General features: G+C 55.2%; 1 protein-coding gene across 5 annotated transcripts in view; it reads right to left on the reverse strand.

Moving 5' to 3' along the window:
- PAX5 (paired box 5) overlaps positions 1 to 14729 on the reverse strand; it is a 137747-nt gene extending 123018 nt beyond the window's left edge. For 3 of the 5 annotated variants that reach the window (XM_032096910.1, XM_032096907.1, XM_032096909.1), the window contains exons 1-2: positions 14553 to 14729; positions 4188 to 4353 (exon numbers count right to left, since the gene is read on the reverse strand). In XM_032096910.1, the coding sequence (XP_031952801.1) occupies positions 4188 to 4353; positions 14553 to 14598 (212 nt within the window). In that variant the 5' untranslated portion in view covers positions 14599 to 14729. Of the gene's footprint in view, positions 1 to 4187; positions 4354 to 11558; positions 11770 to 14552 lie in introns of those variants that run through there. The other 2 variants (XM_032096908.1, XM_032096911.1) reach the window with 2 other exon arrangements.
- Positions 14730 to 19030: the final 4301 nt, after the last annotated feature.

Consider the following 19030-nt stretch of genomic DNA (forward strand, 5'->3'; position numbering starts at 1 on the left):
GGCCTCAGGATACAATATATATTTTTCTGTAATAGCAAGACAAAAGAAATAACGCAAGATTAAAGGGCATGCTGAGATCCAAAATTAACTGAAAATGTGTGTTATTAATCAGCAGTACTGGCAATAATAGAAACAAATCACACCAAAGACCACTTTTTGCAGCGGACTCTTTTGTAGCAAATTACTGTTTTTACAGAAATGCTGTCATTAATATCTACAGCTCGTTATGATTCAGAGTGACATGATGGCTAGGTATTGTTTTTTATTTGCAGCTCTGGAATAAATAGAGTAGCGTCTCTTTTTCCTGGTTTTTGATTTTAATATGCATACTATGATTTTAATAGTTCCTATTTTTCAAAATGTATTCTTTTCATCATTACATTTTCAGTAAATGTACTTTCAGTAGTTTCAATAACAAATTTTGAGGGAAAGGGAGCTGCTCATGCTCTGGAGGGGTCCAGCTGAGGCAGGGATCAGTTTCTGTGACCAGCGCTTCCTTGGGTGCAGCATCTTCACCACCAGCAGCAGCTCTGCTGATGCCATGCCCCCAGGAAAGGTGGAGAATGAGATCCCTAAACCAAAATAAATCTGACCAATTTCTTCACATGCACATCACACAAGATATACTGCTTTTGGTAGCTTTGCCATAATACATGGTAGCTGAGATCTCTGGGCCCTGCAAGTCTTCCCCTTTAATAAAGTATTGAACATGCTGCTAAGAGCAGAAGTCCCATCTTACATATTGAGGGCCACAACGGAGACTGAGACCGTATTCCTCCATGCTGCAGTCAGGGCATTCCACACAGGAGGCTCTCTCACAGCCCTGAACTTCTTTGTATCTTCTGAATTTTCTCATGACCAGATTAAAAATAAACCCATGCCTACCTTCAGCTACCACCCTAACTGCCCTAATCCTGCACACCCCTTGCATATAGAGCAGCCCCCGACTCTGTCAGCCTCTCAACCAGGTGCCCACCAAGCTGTACTTGCAGCAGCTCAAACACAACCGCTCACTGCTCTATGCCCACATTTCTAGCTCAGGAGAACCTCCCAAGCAGGAAGACAAGACTGCTTATTAACATATTTTCCCTGCAACTATCTAACATAACCATTATACAAAAAAAAAAAAAAAATTCCCCCATCTTTCCAAACAGTCTGCACAGCCGAAGTCTGCCTCACTGAAACATGCGATCATGTTCATCGAATTTTTGCCAGGCTACCTGTTCTTAGTGTTTTCAGGACAGCTCTGTGTGCAGGACCTAAAGTTCCTTTAAAGAGACTGACACCAAATTGTTCATACATGTTCTCAGATATTCTGTGTGCAAATGTTGACTCAGGCTTACCAGCCCCCATGAACCATTTATGCAATATCAATAATGGCAAGTGTTGAGAGATGGATTAGCCCTCCTGCTGTCCCTAAATGCAGTGAGCTTTAGGGCAGAGGAGAAAAATTTAGTTCCTCTCACACTTCCAGGAGGACATAACAAAAACAGTGGCAAACATGGCCCATAAACCTTCTAAAATCTTGCACCCCTGGGCTCAAACCTTGGTTGCTGGCACCATTTCTGTGAGGAGGATGTAGAAGGCAGCCAGACAATACCACAAACGCTACGAGACAACAAGTCACAATTTTCTTAAATCTAGTCAAAATGATTGATTTCACAAATGTTTCTTAGCACTTTTCTCCAACAGTGCCCATGGTCAGTGCCCTGCACTCCAGGACAGCCTAGTCAAGAGGAGCACTCCCAGCAGTACAGGATGCTGTGCCTGTACAGACCAGTCAATGCTTTCCCATGGCTGATCACCACAGTAGGAAAGCCACACCAGAGAGGGCCCTTGCCACCACAATACTGCGGCTGTGATGAGCTCACCAGGGGACAAATCTTTGGTGTCTTCAGAACAGCAAGACCTCTACTCCCAAACTCTTTAACCTTTGCTCACCTGCCTGCTTTCATGGCCTCAAGGCCCGCCCAGGCACAGATGAGCCCACAGGAAGGCTCGCCTTGCATGGGACGTGCAGGATTGGGCCCACAACCCCTTCCCTAGATGCTGGGGGAGGTCATCGTGATGGGAACAGTTCTCACCCTGCACTGCCATGGACATCCCCCTCCTCTCCACCCTAGCAATGAATCTGAGTGCAGTCACAAGGCCTGCAGGCTGCATGCCTCCAGCATCCCTGACTCCTGTTTCCTTTTTAAAGGCAAGGATCACTTTAGCCAGCATCATTTCATGTGCATCAGGTCAGGGCCTTTTGCTTATGGAGAGTTGCAAAGGCAGGTGTAGGGTGGGCCCCTCTCCAGCACCCTCCCCCAAGGGGTAAGAGCTTCATTTGCCCTGCAACAGCTGGTTATCTACTTCTAGATGTTTTTTTAAAGCTGCATCTAATACTGAAAAATTCCAATAATAAAATTCCAAATGTAAGGATTTATCATAAGGATTCCCATTTTTCACATACATGCACACATATGAAAAAACATACACACAGAGATGCAATTACAGAGACATTTTACTCACTGTAATTATTAGTTAGGAAAATTATGAGCTATGAAATTCCAATTTATTGCTGACAACTTTAATGACAGAGCTCTGGAACCTCACTCTGAGCTCTATATTGCAAGTATATCTAACAGTAGACCTAAACTGCCAAAAGTAAAACCATCAGACTTTTGCCTGGTGGGTAAATAAATTGCCTGTTTCCAAGCTGTGTGTTGATCCTAATGGGAATTGGTGGCAATTCCAATGCAACAATGAGCATCACCAGCCAAACCACGCCAGTGAGGCAGGGAGCAGGAGCCTGTGTTACCTGCAGATGTGGAGCCATAACAGATTGAAACAGCCCATGGTGGGCAGTATAAAGCCCATGGAAAGTTTTCCTCTCTAAACCAGTCAAGGCATTTGTGTTCTTAAAACTCCAGCGGGAGAAGTGTGTGTAGTTTGCAGGGAAGGCATATCCCTGTGAGGAAGGCATGAGAGATAAAGCAAAGGCACCGAGTCCAGCCTACACTCTGAAACCAAGCAGGGATGTGGACACACTGCTCACGAGTCTGGACAAGTAGAGGTAGGATGGTTATGTGGAAAACAGTGACAAGAGCTGCAAAACCGGGCGCCTGTGACCCTGACAAATCTGAGCACTTATATGGACACTGAGTGATCAACACATCCCCTGTGTGATACTACAGAAAAATGCCTGAATCATCTTTGCAGCTACGCTATGTCCAGGAGAACATGTTGGTTAGGAATAGGAAAAGAAAATTTTAAATAAAAATAATAAAATTCTAAACAATGAAATTAGCTGTGAAATCTTAGCAAACAGATCAGTAATTAACTTTTCCAGATGACAAAGAAAAACACTAGGGAAAAAAAAATCCCTTAATATAAGTTGCCCAAGTATGTAAGAATACCTGGGGTTCAAAACCATTTGAAAACTGTAACTTACACAAATTAGGTTTAGGTTTGCACAGAAGGTGTTTAAAGAAAAAAAAAAAAAAAAGAAAAAAGCAAGCATGGCATTTTTTACCAGAATCTATGTCAAATTTTAAAAGGAAATCAGGAAATAATATTAATTCAGAGTTTAATATCCTGCTGCCCTAGTGTTTGGAGCAGCTCCTGGCTGAACAGAGAGCCACTCCTAAAGTAGCCAAAATATATTTAAGATGGTTACTAGCTGCTTATGGTGTTCCGTGCTCTCTTAATCCAGTAGAAGACTGGAAAAAAACATTTAATCATCAACAATGGGATAGATTGCAGAATAGCTTGTATGAATGCACATGTCACAATGTTGATGAAATATATAATGCTATTATTGTTTAAAAAAAGTTCTGTTCAGGAAGCAAAACAAGCAACTTCCACAACTTCTACATTTTTCACATTTTGCTGAATGTGACTGCCAGATTTCCCTTCCTGTTCAGAGAAGACAAGTGCAGGACATACACTATATGTACAGCAGATACTCATGGCATTCTGCACTTCGCATTAGAATTGCATACAAGAAACTGTAAAAGGGGCAAGCAAAACCTACGGATATTGGCTCTTTCTTTCCACATCAGGCATATAAAACCACGACTCCTCATGCAGCTGCTCTCCTTACTGGACTGATCGCCTATCTCCGTTTGTTTGCAGCCTCTAGTTCTGGAACTGGCACTGACACTTTTCTCTAGCCGGACAGAGGATTTGTCGTCCCCCTTTACCTGCCAAGTATTTTGCTGACACAGCCATGGCTGACGCGGAGCTGCCGGGAGATGTCACACGGCCGGACCCCTTGGTGGGCGAGCTCCACGATCCTTTGGCGAACGACATCTGGGAGAGGGCGGCCGTTCACAAAAACACCCCCCAGCTGATTCACACCTCCATGTCCTGAAACACACAGGGGAGGAGGAGAAGGGCAGAAGAGCTGTGTGAGAGTTTCAGATGTCTCTGCAGGGCAGAATCTCCAGCCCCAGCGCTCTCAGGCGCTGGGCACCGCCTCCCCAGAATTGGTCCGATTTCCCCGAGAGGAGCAGGGAGGTGACCTCACTGCCGCAATGACACTTGCTGGAGGGGAGGACCGTCCTGCCTGAAGGCAGATGGGGCCCCCTCTGGGCAAATGGCCACGAGGAACCCCTCAATCATGTCCAGCACCCCGGCGGCGGACCACCCTCCTCCCGAAGTCGCGTTGGCCCAGCCACGAACTCCAGGGCAGAGCTGGTGCTGTCCCGTGGAGCGGAGGCTTCTCAGAGCCGCTGGCTGCAAAGCCAGCGGAAAATAAGGCTGGGTAATCGCTCAGCCCACATACTGCCTCTGTCTAAGCACAGAGAGAGATACCTGAAATGAAACACGCTGTGTTTTGTTTTTCCCCAGCTGCCTTGAATTAAGCAAGTGGGGGAAGGGGAAGAAAAAAAAAAGAGAGAGAAAAGGGGGGAAGGAAGGAATTCGGAAGGAATTCGGAAGGAAGGAAGGAAGGAATTCGGAAGGAAGGAAGGAAGGAAGGAAGGAATTCGGAAGGAATTCGGAAGGAAGGAAGGAAGGAAGGAAGGAAGGAAGGAAGGAAGGGAGGGAGGGAAGGAATTCGGAAGGAAGGAATTCGGAAGGAATTCGGAAGGAATTCGGAAGGAATTCGGAAGGAATTCGGAAGGAAGGAAGGGAGGGAGGGAGGGAGGGAGGGAGGGAGGGAGGGAGGGAAGGAAGGAAGGAAGGAAGGAAGGAAGGAAGGAAGGAAGGAAGGAAGGAAGGAAGGAAGGAAGGAAGGAAGGAAGGAAGGAAGGAAGGAAGGAAGGAAGGAAGGAAGGAAGGAAGGAAGGAAGGAAGGAAGGAAGGAAGGAAGGAAGGAAGGAAGGAAGGAAGGAAGGAAGGAAGGAAGGAAGGAAGGAAGGAAGGAAGGAAGGAAGGAAGGAAGGAAGGAAGGAAGGAAGGAAGGAAGGAAGGAAGGAAGGAAGGAAGGAAGGAAGGAAGGAAGGAAGGAAGGAAGGAAGGAAGGAAGGAAGGAAGGAAGGAAGGAAGGAAGGAAGGAATTCGGAAGGAAGGAAGGAAGGAAGGAAGGAAGGAAGGAAGGAAGGAATTCGGAAGGAAGGAAGGAAGGAAGTCGGAAGGAAGGAAGGAAGGAATTCGGAAGGAAGGAATTCGGAAGGAAGAAATTCGGAAGGAAGGAAGGAAGGAATTCGGAAGGAAGGAAGGAAGGAATTCGGAAGGAAGGAATTCGGAAGGAAGGAATTCGGAATTCGGAAGGAATTCGGAAGGAAGGAAGGAAGGAATTCGGAAGGAATTCGGAAGGAATTCGGAAGGAATTCGGAAGGAATTCGGAAGGAATTCGGAAGGAATTCGGAAGGAAGGAAGGAAGGAAGGAAGGAAGGAAGGAAGGAAGGAAGGAAGGAAGGAAGGAAGGAAGGAAGGAAGGAAGGAAGGAAGGAAGGAAGGAAGGAAGGAAGGAAGGAAGGAAGGAAGGAAGGAAGGAAGGAAGGAAGGAAGGAAGGAAGGAAGGAAGGAAGGAAGGAAGGAAGGAAAACAAACTGCTCCTAGAATTTACAGCAGTCTTAGCAGGTATTATGATCCCACAGGAGCAGATTTGCAGTGTTCACCTTTAGCAAAGTGAATTATATATCTGGTCGGAAACAGGACCCGCTTGGAGGAATAGAAGTGAAACTGTAAACCACATGAACACAAATTAATCCTACGTACAAGATGGTAATATAATTAACCCTTATGTTGTTATTCATCCAACTACTTACATTACGGCGGGGTGGAGGAACTAAAAACAAGCCATAGGGATAGTATAGATGCTAATTCTGGAACAAAAAATAATACAGAAAATATCTCTGTTTGAGCAGGGTTGGAATCGTATTGAATAAGCTGGCAAGCCAAATGCCTCAGTGTTCAAAAAAAATTATACAGAGCTATTTTTATTTTAATCTTGTTATTTCACTATTGATAAACTGCTGTCAAAACTTTGCAACCACCTTTTAAAACTCTCAGGACACATAATGAACCCCCATGAAATACTTGATGTTAAACACTGTGGCTAGCAGACAAGCGCCTGCTCTGCCTTCATCGGTGCGAGAGGCACACTCTGCCAGCGGCCCAGCCGCGGGGTTCCCTCCCGTGCGCCGGAAGCAGACACCGGTGCTGGGACTCCTGCCTAGATTGATGCCGCGATGCCCAGGACACCGAGGCTTTGTGTGAGAGAAAGCTCGGTGGCGGCAGCTGCCCGGAAGGCTGCGAGGAATGAGACCTTGGGCTCCTCAGGGCTTTAAGTGCAAGGAATCGCGCACGGTGCGTTCAGCTGGAGAGGGAAGATCCTGTGGTGGTGGTCGGACAAGGGGAGAAGGAGGAAAGAAAGAGGGAAGGAGGAAAAAAAAAGGAAGGAGGAAAAAAAAAGGAAGGGGGGAAGGAGGGAAGGAGGGAAGGAGGGAAGGAGGGAAGGAGGGAGGGAGGGAGGGAGGGAGGAATTCGGAAGGAAGGAATTCGGAAGGAATTCGGAAGGAATTCGGAAGGAAGGAAGGAATTCGGAAGGAATTCGGAAGGAATTCAGAAGGAAGGAAGGAATTCGGAAGGAAGGAAGGAAGGAAGGAAGGAAGGAAGGAAGGAATTCGGAAGGAAGGAAGGAATTCGGAAGGAAGGAATTCGGAAGGAATTCGGAAGGAAGGAATTCGGAAGGAAGGAATTCGGAAGGAAGGAATTCGGAAGGAAGGAAGGAAGGAAGGAAGGAATTCGGAAGGAATTCGGAAGGAAGGAAGGAAGGAAGGAAGGAAGGAAGGAAGGAAGGAAGGAAGGAAGGAAGGAAGGAAGGAAGGAAGGAAGGAAGGAAGGAAGGAAGGAAGGAAGGAAGGAAGGAAGGAAGGAAGGAAGGAAGGAAGGAAGGAAGGAAGGAAGGAAGGAAGGAAGGAAGGAAGGAAGGAATTCGGAAGGAAGGAAGGAATTCGGAAGGAAGGAATTCGGAAGGAAGGAATTCGGAAGGAAGGAAGGAATTCGGAAGGAAGGAATTCGGAAGGAAGGAATTCGGAAGGAAGGAATTCGGAAGGAAGGAATTCGGAAGGAAGGAATTCGGAAGGAAGGAAGGAAGGAAGGAATTCGGAAGGAATTCGGAAGGAAGGAAGGAAGGAAGGAAGGAAGGAAGGAAGGAAGGAAGGAAGGAAGGAAGGAAGGAAGGAAGGAAGGAAGGAAGGAAGGAAGGAAGGAAGGAAGGAAGGAAGGAAGGAAGGAAGGAAGGAAGGAAGGAAGGAAGGAAGGAAGGAAGGAAGGAAGGAAGGAAGGAAGGAAGGAAGGAAGGAAGGAAGGAAGGAAGGAATTCGGAAGGAAGGAATTCGGAAGGAAGGAAGGAATTCGGAAGGAATTCGGAAGGAATTCGGAAGGAAGGAAGGAAGGAAGGAATTCGGAAGGAAGGAATTCGGAAGGAAGGAATTCGGAAGGAAGGAATTCGGAAGGAAGGAAGGAATTCGGAAGGAAGGAAGGAAGGAATTCGGAAGGAAGGAATTCGGAAGGAAGGAATTCGGAAGGAAGGAAGGAAGGAAGGAAGGAAGGAAGGAAGGAAGGAAGGAAGGAAGGAAGGAAGGAAGGAAGGAAGGAAGGAAGGAAGGAAGGAAGGAAGGAAGGAAGGAAGGAAGGAAGGAAGGAAGGAAGGAAGGAAGGAAGGAAGGAATTCGGAAGGAAGGAAGGAAGGAAGGAAGGAAGGAAGGAAGGAAGGAAGGAAGGAAGGAAGGAAGGAAGGAAGGAATTCGGAAGGAAGGAAGGAAGGAAGTCGGAAGGAAGGAAGGAAGGAATTCGGAAGGAAGGAATTCGGAAGGAAGAAATTCGGAAGGAAGGAAGGAAGGAATTCGGAAGGAAGGAAGGAAGGAATTCGGAAGGAAGGAATTCGGAAGGAAGGAATTCGGAAGGAAGGAAGGAATTCGGAAGGAAGGAAGGAAGGAATTCGGAAGGAAGGAATTCGGAAGGAAGGAATTCGGAAGGAAGGAATTCGGAAGGAAGGAAGGAAGGAAGGAATTCGGAAGGAAGGAATTCGGAAGGAAGGAAGGAAGGAAGGAATTCGGAAGGAAGGAAGGAAGGAATTCGGAAGGAATTCGGAAGGAATTCGGAAGGAATTCGGAAGGAAGGAAGGAAAGAAAGAAAGAAAGAAAGAAAGAAAGAAAGAAAGAAAGAAAGAAAGAAAGAAAGAAAGAAAGAAAGAAAGAAAGAAAGAAAGAAAGAAAGAAAGAAAGAAAGAAAGAAAGAAAGAAAGAAAGAAGAAAGAAAGAAAGAAAGAAAGAAGAAAGAAAGAAGGAAAGAAAGGAGAAAGAAAGAAAGAAAGAAGAAAGAAAGAAAGAAAGAAAGAAAGAAAGAAAGAAAGAAAGAAAGAAAGAAAGAAAGAAAGAAAGAAAGAAAGAAAGAAAGAAAGAAAGAAAGAAAGAAAGAAGAAAGAAAGAAAGAAAGAAAGAAAGAAAGAAAGAAAGAAAGAAAGAAAGAAAGAAAGAAAGAAAGAAAGGAAGGAAGGAAGGAAGGAAAGAAGGAATTCGGAAGGAATTCGGAAGGAATTCGGAAGGAATTCGGAAGGAAGGAATTCGGAAGGAAGGAATTCGGAAGGAAGGAAGGAATTCGGAAGGAATTCGGAGGGAATTCGGAAGGAATTCGGAAGGAATTCGGAAGGAAGGAAGGAATTCGGAAGGAAGGAATTCGGAAGGAATTCGGAAGGAATTCGGAAGGAATTCGGAAGGAATTCGGAAGGAAGGAAGGAAGGAAGGAAGGAAGGAAGGAAGGAAGGAAGGAAGGAAGGAAAAGATTAAAAGATATGAAAATAGACGGAAAGAACAGGAAGAAAAGGGCAGAGAAAGCATCCTTAAGACATGCGTTTCCTCAGGGAAGCGGCCGACTCTACCCCTGGAGCCCGTCCCCAGTCCCCGGAGGCCAGCGGGAACCGGGCCTACCCAGGCCGGGAGCATCGACCCTCCAGGCGCCGGAAACAAAGGCTGGGGCCACGGCCGTCCCTTCCTCCAAACCTGCCACAGCTCTGGGCAGCGGCACCGGCGCCGAGCCTTGCTCCTGCCCACCGGGGCCTCTCTGCCGGGGTCGCGCTCCCGGGCGGCTGCAGACAGGAGGCTCCGTCGGGCCAGGGGTTGCTGGAGCTGCGGGGGCATCGAGCCGAGTCCTCAGCTCAGTGCGGGGATGAAGCAGCCGCCCCACTCCGTGCCCCTGTCCGCAGCCCGGGGCCTCCGTAGGGAGCGCGGACGGGTACAGACTCGGGGGCTATTTCGGGAGGGGGAAGCCCCGACGAGGGGTCGGCGGGCGTAACCCAGAGCCATGGTGCAGCCGGGGCGGGCGAGGAGCGAGTGGAGGCGAAGGGAGGCCGTTCTGGGTAGCCGCCGGCCCGGGTCGGGGCCGCTCCGGCTATCCCCAGCCCGCCTCGTCGTCCTCGCGGCCCTGGACGGCGGCAGCCAACGGCTGTGCCCACGCGGGACGAGGAAGAAGCGGGGACCGTGTCGGCGCCAGAAGGGACCGAAATCTCGCTCGGGACCTCTCCGACCCCGGCCACCGTTCCCCGTGGCCGTGCTGCCAACCCGCTCCTCCCGCTGCCGCCGGCTCCCTCGTCCTCCTCCGCCTTTTTGTATGGGGGTCCCGACACAACGTCCACCCTCACGCCCCCGATGAGCCGCGGGTCCGGAGATCGTTTGGCAGCGAATGGCGCCGGAGGCTTCCCGGCCGCAGTCGGAACCGGAGAAAAGGCACCGGCGTTTTGGTTTTATTCCTTCTGTTTGCCCCGAAATTCCTGAGGAAGACATCGATTTTCCACAGCCGCCAACGAGGGCAGGCGCCACTGAAAGCCGCCGCGGCTGCTCCTGCCTGGGGTGTCCGGCCCCACGCGGGGATCCCGTCCTCTGTGGGCTGCGTGTCCGCTCGCCACCCGGGGCAAGGGGCACTCCGGCGGCGGGGGATTCCGCGCCCACCCCCCCCCCCCCCCCCGCCCCCGCATCGCGCGCAGCGGGCTTTCCGACCTTAAAGTTCGCCTTTGAAAAAACGTGATTTGGTTCAATGCCGGGAGAGAAATAAATGCGAGGATCGAACTCTGCATTGCCGCAAGACGGAAAGTCCGCTTTCACGGGGGGGGCAGAGCCCGTCACCGGCTACCGTCCCGCTCTGAAACCGAGCGCCGGGAAGAGGGATGGGAAATGGGCAGATGAACGGGAAGAGGGGAGAGGACAAGGAGAGAGGGAGGGAATCTCCAGTCCCGGCGCTCGGTGGATTATTTTGCAAACAAATTTCTTTGAGTCGAAAGGCTGCGGTGCACCGGGAAATGAGATTAGTTCTACCTTAAATTCCCTCGCAATCTCTCGCCGTAATGCAGCGTTTAACTCACCGTGAGAGAAAATGTCATTTCACATAACACTGTGCTAATGGATAAGTCTTCCCCGACCTCTCAAGCACAACAAATCTCGGGCGAACCCATCGCGCACGACCTGTTAAGTTCACCGGCTGCCCGCTCGGCCGCCCCACGCCGCGATCGTGACGCCATTCTTCGGGATTTAAAAAGACAAAAATCTTCCCTCTAGCCCCGCTCCTCGCCTTCCGCATTAGTTCAATTTGTTTGGTGTTTTTGGCGGGGTTCTATTTGTTTGTTTGTTTAAGGCCGTTTAGTTGTTGGGTTGTTTTGTTTGGTTTTTGTTTTGTTTTTGTTTTTGTTTTTTCTTTATTTCCAATTAACGAATTTCAAAATGTTGAAAAAGAGAAAGGATATCGTGCTGCAAACTTTTCCGTTCGTCGGAAATACCTGGCGGCTTTTTTCCCGGATATTTTATTTAGGGGGAAAAATAAACATATGCACATATATGTAACATCTATGTACTCATCTATGTACATAAGCGCGCGTCCATATGTACTGATGGCCGTACACACGTCTAGAGACGTGTTTATGTATCCATCTGCACAGATATACACACGCATTGACATCGGCTCTTTCTCTACGGAAAATAGCTCCCGCAGCACCCCTCCGCCGGCCGTCCACCGTCACACCGATCTTCCCGGTGGGGAAAACGTCGGCGGGCAACCCGACAGGGCCAGGGGAGGGAGAGGATCGCGCGGAGCCCGTCGCGGCCGCTCAGACAAGTTGAAGGGCAGCCACTTACTGTGCATCGCTGCGAACGGGTCGTGCTTACAGTGTATTTCCATCGGAGCGGTCCGGGGCCAGGCGACCTCGCCGAGCTGATCTCGATTCGCCAGCAGCGCTCGGGTTTCGGGGTCGGGGAGGGAGCCCGCGAAAAAGGACGGAGACCGACCAGAACCAACCAAACAAATAAAAAAACCCAAACAAACACACAAAACCAAACCAAAACAAAAAACCAAAACCAACAAAAGAAACCTCAAACAAAACAACAAAAAAAAAGAACAAAAAAAGGAAAAAAAAACCAAAAAGGTGAAAAATAATATAGAACAAAACCACCAAAAAAGCGAAGAGTCCCGCCTCGAGAGGGGTCGCGGTATCCGACAGCGCTGGCCGAACGCGTCTCCCGCGCCGCTCGCAGCCTCCGGAGGCTCCGTCGGGGGGGCGCGGAGCGGCCGCCCCGGGCTGAGCGCCCGGCCTCAGCCGCTCCCCGGGCGGCCGCCGATGCGCAGCACCCACCGCCCGGCTCTGGGGCGTTACTGGGCGCGGAGAGGGGCGAGCGCCTCTGTCCGGCGGGCCGGAGCCCAGCGCTGCCCGCCCGACGGCTCTTTGTGCTGGTGGTGCCGGCGGCTGCGCGGCGGCGGCGGCCGAGGCGGGCGGCGGCGGGGGCGGGCGCCCCGTCCGCGGGGCTCGGTCCCGGGGCGGCGGCGCGCTCCGCCTGTGCCGCCCCCCGCCGCGCCGCTCGCAGCAACTCGCGGCGCCGGGCGGGGCGGCGGCGGTGGGCGAGGGGATCGGCGGGGGAAGGTGTGCGAGAGGGCGGGGAGCGGGTTGGGGGGCCGGGCTCGCCGCGGCCCCGCGGGACCGGGCCGCCCCGTCAGCGGCCGCCGTCCGACCTGGGGCGCCGGCGCGGCGCGACCATCGCTGCCCGCCCGCCGGGGCCGCGGCGCCCCCTCCCCTCTCTCCCTCCCTCCCTCCCTCCCTCCCCTCCGCCCGCCGTCGGCCGCCGGGGCGGCGGCGGCGCCTGGCTGGCTCGGGCGGTGCGCCCGGCGCGCTGCCGGCCGGCGGCGGGCGGCGGGGGTTGTGGCGGGCAGCGGGGGCGGGGGCGGGGGGCGCGGGGCGGCGGGGCGGGGCCAGAGGGAGGGCGGCGGGGGGGTCCGTCGGGGCCGCCCCGGGACCGACCCCGCCCCGCAGCCCCGCGCGGGCCTCGCAGCGCGCGCGGAGGGGGTGGCGGGCGGCGCTTCAGCACCGCGCGGGCGGACAGCGGCGTGGGCGGGGCCAGGCCGTCACTCAGCGCCGCGGCCAATCGCAAAGTTAGCTTGCTGGCGTTCCGCATTGGCCGCCGAGCGGCGGCGCTGCCTATTGGCGGGCCGCGAGCCAATAAAGAGCGGGGGGCGTGGCCGCACGCCCCCGCGGGCGGGTATGGGGGCTCAGCCACTCGTGACCGAATGCGTGGGTGGGTCCCCGTCGGGGCTGGAGGACCCCGGGGCCGCAGGACCCCCGACGGCCGAACGGCCCGTCCTGTGGGCGTGTGTCAGCCGACGGCCCGACGCAGCTCCCCGTGGCTGTTGGTCTCCCCGACGCCCGGACGGCGCGTGTCGGGACCGTGGGTCCCCGGCGCCCCCGGGAAGCCGGGCCGTGGGTGCGGGCGCGGAGGCGCGCGGACCGAGGCTGCAGTCAGGGAGGGTGTCCGCCTGCTCACGGTGCCCGCGGTCGCGCCGGGACTTGGCGGCTGTCGCCTCTAGAAGCGGCGGGTTTCCGCTCAGGCCGCCACTCCCGCGCGTCCTGCCCCCCGGTGCTGCTGCCCCGGCCGCGACCCCCGGCTCGGCTCGGCGGCCTCGCCTCACATAGCCCCGCCGCAGGTGACCCTGGCGGCGTAGCAGAGCCCCGCTGAACCGACGTCCTCGCCTTCGGCCCGGCCGCCGGCATGTCCACCCAGGGGGATCTTTGTCGGGAGGGGGTTGCAGGAGACCTTAACCCGCCGTCCCGAGGCGAGACCCTCCGGCCCCGTTGAACGCTTTAGGTCTCGGCGGCAGCGGGGCTGTGCCCCGGCCCCTCCTTCGGCAGCGCGGGGCCTGCGTCCGCTGCGGACGGGTGGGCGCGGGCAGAGTTTTCGCTGAAGCCGAAACTGCCGGGCGCGGCCGAGCCGCCACCGCGGAGTCGGCACGCAGAGTCCGGCCGGAGAACGGCGAGGGCCGATCCCTAGTCAGCCCCGCAGCCGAGCCGGGGCCCCTCGGGAGGGCCGCCCCCTGCTGCCGCTCGGCACCTCGTCTCGGGGCAGCCGTCGAGGATGGCGGGCAGGCTGGGCCCGGGGTTGCAGCGCCGTCCTGCGCGGAGGGGACGAGCGGGCAGGCAGGGCCGCCTCACATCCTGGCCAGCCTCCATTCCTGCCATGACCCTCCATTCTCTTTCTCCTTCTTCTTGCTCACCCGGTACTGAGGTGAAGACTCCTCGGCCCAACGCTCCACATGGGCCAGAGGCGGCAGAGGCTTTGGAGCGCTCTGTCCCGGGGCCTTCGGCCCGTCTTCGTCATTCTGCCCAGCCCAGGCAGCGCTGTCGGTGCTGCTGCCCCTGCGGACACCCCCGCTCCCGGCCGCCTCCGCCGCGCCATGAAATGCTTTATCGATTAAACGATTATTCAGGCGATTTAACTAATAAAAGGCCCTATCGATCGCTTCGAAATTACATTCCGCCACCGAGCCGCCAGGCCGCCTCCGCGCTCTCCACCGCCCGCGCCGCCGCCGCGCTACCCGCAGGGACGCCGTGACGGGGCTCCCGCAGCCTGTCGCCAATCCCCGGTCCCCGTTCTATTGCCCAACTGACCCCAGCCGCGGACCAAATGGACACCAGGGCGGCCCCTCCACGGAATTCGGAGGTCTCGGCAGCCCGCCTTGCCTCCCCGACGGCCTCGCGGGGAGCTGGTGCAACCCCGCCCGGTTCTGCCTCGCGTCCCCGCTCACGTCGGCGCCCCCCTTGTCCGCGGAGCCACCGGGCTCCCCGCAGCCCCTGGCCCGAGTCCCACCTGTGCGGCCGGCTCGGGGTGTCGTGTAGGTTTTCTCCAGCTCCATTCCGGCTCTTCAGGACTTGGGGAAACGGAGGCAAGAAAAAGTTTCCACGTCGTATTGTAACCTCTTCCTTCTCCCTCGTTTTTTTCCCTTTTCTTTTTATTGTTTGGTGTTCTTTTCTCTTTTCTTGTATTTTCCGATTTCTTTTCCTTCTTTCTCGTTTTTTTTCTTTTCTTTTCTTCTCTTTCCTCTTCTTTCTTTTCTTTTCCCCCCTTTTTTCTTTTCTTTTTTTTCTTCTTTATTTTCTTTTTTTCTTTCCTTTTTTTTTTTTTTTTGTGAGGGGCTCTCTCAGGTTGGAATAATTCAACTCTTCCGCTCCCCGCCGAGCTTTTGCAGCTGATCACTGGGCTGAAACTAAACGTTTTAGGTGGAAAAAAGCCTCTGAAGGAACCGTGAAATGATTAAGAAACTAAAGAGCTCCTCGCCATGTGAGATCATGTCCTGTTCTCTAAAACATCACAAGATGTCCCCAGAAGCAGCCAAAACCCAGGAAAAGTCTGACATGTGCTGTTAGCAGGAATCAAAGTTTGCTCTCAGCCGGCTGCCCACCGAGCGCTCCGCCGCCCCGGCAGCGGCGGCGGCACCTGCCCGCTCTGCCTCCGCTGCCCCAACCTGTCACCAACTTTTCAGCAGACCGACTTCCCCTTCCCGGGCCGGGAGTGACGCTGCCGCCCCCGGGGCCGCGCTCCCCGCCGGGCCCGGCCGCCGCAGGGGCGGGACAGGGAGCCGTCTACGGACGCCTGGGGAGTGGCGGAGAGACTCCCGCACCCGCATCCCTCCGGGCCTGCCCTGCCCGTTCCTGTCCCGCGCCCCTCGACGAGGGATAGCCCCTGGACTGCGGCGGGGACCGGAGAACAGCGGCCCAGTGGAGGCACCGGGGGCCTGAGCAGGATTTTCCCGGCCCGGGGGGCTTCACTCGGGCTTCCTCCCCCCGTACCTCCCATTCACGTGGCGGATGCAGACCCACGGCCGCGGGTGATGGTGGGGAGAGGGAAAGGGAAAAAATCACGAGACTTAGACCGCTCCCAGGTTTATTGGTTTATTTTTCAGCAAAACGACTGAGGGTGGAAGCGGGAAATAACGGCCATTCCCGAAGGCCAAAACAAATTTCGGCTCCGCGCCCGGCGGGCGGTCCCACTCCCCGCGCCCAGCGGCGCCTGCAGCCACGCACCCGCGCACTCTCACGGCCCGCGGCCCCTCTCTCACGGAACCCGCCGAGACACGGAACCGATCCGCTGGCGTGGTCGCAGGTGGGCTCTGCTCTGCTCCCCTCCCCGAGCTTCCCCCTCTGCCCCACGGCGGCCGCCGCGCCGTAATATCAAGCAAGGGGCGGCGGGGTTTGGGAGCGGGGGACGCCACCGCTGCCCGTGAGCGGAGCGGCCCAGGGAGCCCCGCTCGGGGCGGGCGCTGCCGGGACGGGGTATGTGCCCGGTATAGAGACGCGAGGCCGACGAAGGGGCTCTCTCCCGGCTGCCCCGCCAGGCGCAGCCTCGCCACCTCCGCCACGCCGGCCCCTACTGGGAGCTGACATTGGACACAACTCTGTTTCCAAACTCTATCTTTTCCTTCCCGGCCATCCTTCCGCCTTCGACGCAGTCCCATCCTAAGTCCGGCAGCCTCGCGGGGTTCCGCGACTGGGCCGGGCCCGGCCCTACGGGACCCCCGGCCGCCCGGCTCCGAAATCGAGGCCGACTGTGACCTCTCTCTCTTTTGCTTCCCTTCCCACCAACCTCTCTTCGCTCTCATTGTCTTACACAGAAATAGCCTCGCCGGAGCTTTCCACGGGCTCGCCGCGAAACACGACCTGCCGCGCCACCCGCCGCGCCACCCGCCGCTCCCGGATAGGGGGTTCTTCCCTGGGGGAGGTGCCCCCACAGAAGCAGCGCAAATGCACGGCAGAACCCTAGTCCCGTCTCGTCCCTTCAAGCGCTTGCCTCGCCTCGCTTTCCCCGGCCGAGCCGGCCTCGGCAACGAGAGCAGCCCGGGAGCGCTTCTCTGACCTCACGCAGGGAAAAGAACGAAAAACATTTTGTTGTCCTAAAAACAGGCCGTGGGCTCCCCCTCCCCTCCCGCCGCTCGACCCGGCCTGACAGAGAGCATGGGGAGGCGGCGGCGGAACCGCGGGGGGGGCCGGCCAGGCCACACGCGTGTGCCAGCGCGGCCGTGGCTGCGGAGACGCGCGGGCACCGACCCGCGTGGGCCCGCGGGGTGAGCAGCTCTGCGGGGTGCGGAGCTCTGCGGGCTGGGGGACAGGGAGCCGTCCCCAGCCACGGTGCCGCGCGCCGGGACCGCACGGACTCCCCAAATCCTGCTCGGCCATCTCCGCTGCCGCGCTAACGAAAACAGCGCGGGGGCTTCGGCGGGGAGCGGCCCTCCTCGCCCCCTGCCAACAGAGGAGGGCTGGGACCCGCTCTGCTCTCCGCTCGGTGTCCCCCGGGGCGCGGCTGAGGGACCCCATCGCGCCCTAGCACCGACCCCCGCGATGCCGTGACCGGGCGTGGGATTTAAGGCCCGGTGCGAGAACCGGCGCTTCACGGACGCCTAGAAGAAGCCGCTGCTGTCTCCACGCAGGGGCAGTGCCTCGGGAGCTGGCAGGGTTGGGGGCTGCCAGGATCCCCCCAGGACGGTCCCTGGAAAATGCCTCCACTCTCAGCAGAGCAGCATCTGAGGGGACAGAGAGCCCTGCCATGGCAGAAATCCCCGGGGAAGGGGGTCTCGAGGCCAGACCACCTCAATGCTGCGGCTGCAGCCGAGGCCCCCCGACCTTGGCACGTCCCGGACTACGCTTTGGAGTGGTGGTGTGCTTTCTGCACAAAGAAGGGTAAAACGACAGTGAAGAGAAAAGAAACGTGGCGCAGCAGAAATCTGGGTTTGGAGTTTTCCAAGGACAGTGGTTACCTGCCCTCACTGAAGAGAGGAGATCACGAACCCGGGCCAACCTTTTGTCGTTTTATATCTGATGCATAACGTTAGGACGTGAAGTGTTGCCCTCCCACCCTACAACGCTCACATTCGTCCTACAACGCCCGAGACTGCGCGGGGCTTGGCCTAACGCCTGTCGCCCAACGCATCTGGAGCGGCCGGAGCAGAGCGCCTCACTTCCCCAGGTACTGGCCTGCGCTGCTCCTAGGACTGTCTCCTCTCCCCGTATTTTAGGGGGTTGAAGGGGCACAGGATTGCAGGGAGCATCCAAAGACCTGCACCACCTTTACAGTTATCTGCATTTTCTCATATTTCTGTAAAACACATCGACACCAAACACGGGAGAGGGGGAGAGCTGCTACAAGTTCTACCAATTCAATCCTCTTTGGCAGCATTCGGGGGAAGGGGGGGGAGGGGGGGAGAAGGGAAGGTGCGGCGCAGGGTGTTACTGATTTGGAAATAGCCGGTGTTCCTCTGCAGCACTACAGACTCTTTTTCCTCCGATGTCTGTCGTTTTGAATTCAAGGCAGAGGAAATGTATCAGCGATCCTGGCCCAGTGTGTCACCAGAGAAAAAAGTCAGCTCTGAGATGGGGATGCTAATTAGACTAAAGGAATTTAAAAGGTGTTAGGTGGGCAGTCCTGTGAAGTTGAGAGCCTTAGGTAGTATACTCGAATATCCTCAATGATCTTTAGAGAGCCATCACAAAAAGAGGTTTGAAAGAGGAGAGCAGGGATTGGAGGCATCCCGTCAGCACTGGTCCACACGGAGGAAGTGCGCTGTCCCCCCAGACGATGATCTCAGAGATAGAGATGAGCACGGGGAGATGCTGACCGTCCTGTCAGTGCTCCATCCCCCTGCCCTGTCTAGTCAGTACAGAGAGAAGCCAGAGCCGAGGTGGCCCAGCTGACAAAAGCAGCAGGTTTTATTTTTGAGAGCATGAAAGGAGGGCAGGAAATGCTGAGAGACTTCTCTTTTTCAGCCGATATTCATAACTATTTTTCTTTCCCCTCACCTAACACTAACTTCTGTCTCAGATGTGTTGCCAGTTGCCAGGCATCCTTGTCAGTGTATTCCCAGGGGTCTTTCTCTGGTGTATTCCGCAGAGAGAGTCACTGCCAGCACAATGACCGGGTGAAATGCTTTTCTAAAAGACCTGCACGGAGCTTTTCTGTCTGGCACCGGGAGGGCTGCTCCCCTTGCTGGCCCCTAGGACTCTTTTTCTCCAGTCTGCAACAATAATGACTGGGGACTGCCTGGTTTTGGTTATAAACCTGTGTCGAAGCAGAAGGCTAACCTAGTTTATCATAGCATGAATAGCCCAAACCTGTTTCGTCAGCCTAGTGCAGAAGGTCTCAGGGCCACAATGAACACTTCGGTCTCCTCTGTCGGTCACTTTCACTGATCTCGAGTGTGGTTACTTTGATAGTTAAAAAGACACGGTTTTAAGAGTCAATGTTGCAGAACCGTCTGCCTGGTCAAATGCTTACGTGCACAGCTGAAAATGAGCCAG

The sequence above is a fragment of the Corvus moneduloides genome, chromosome Z (genome assembly GCF_009650955.1).
Source record: "Corvus moneduloides isolate bCorMon1 chromosome Z, bCorMon1.pri, whole genome shotgun sequence".
Classification (NCBI taxonomy): domain Eukaryota; kingdom Metazoa; phylum Chordata; class Aves; order Passeriformes; family Corvidae; genus Corvus; species Corvus moneduloides.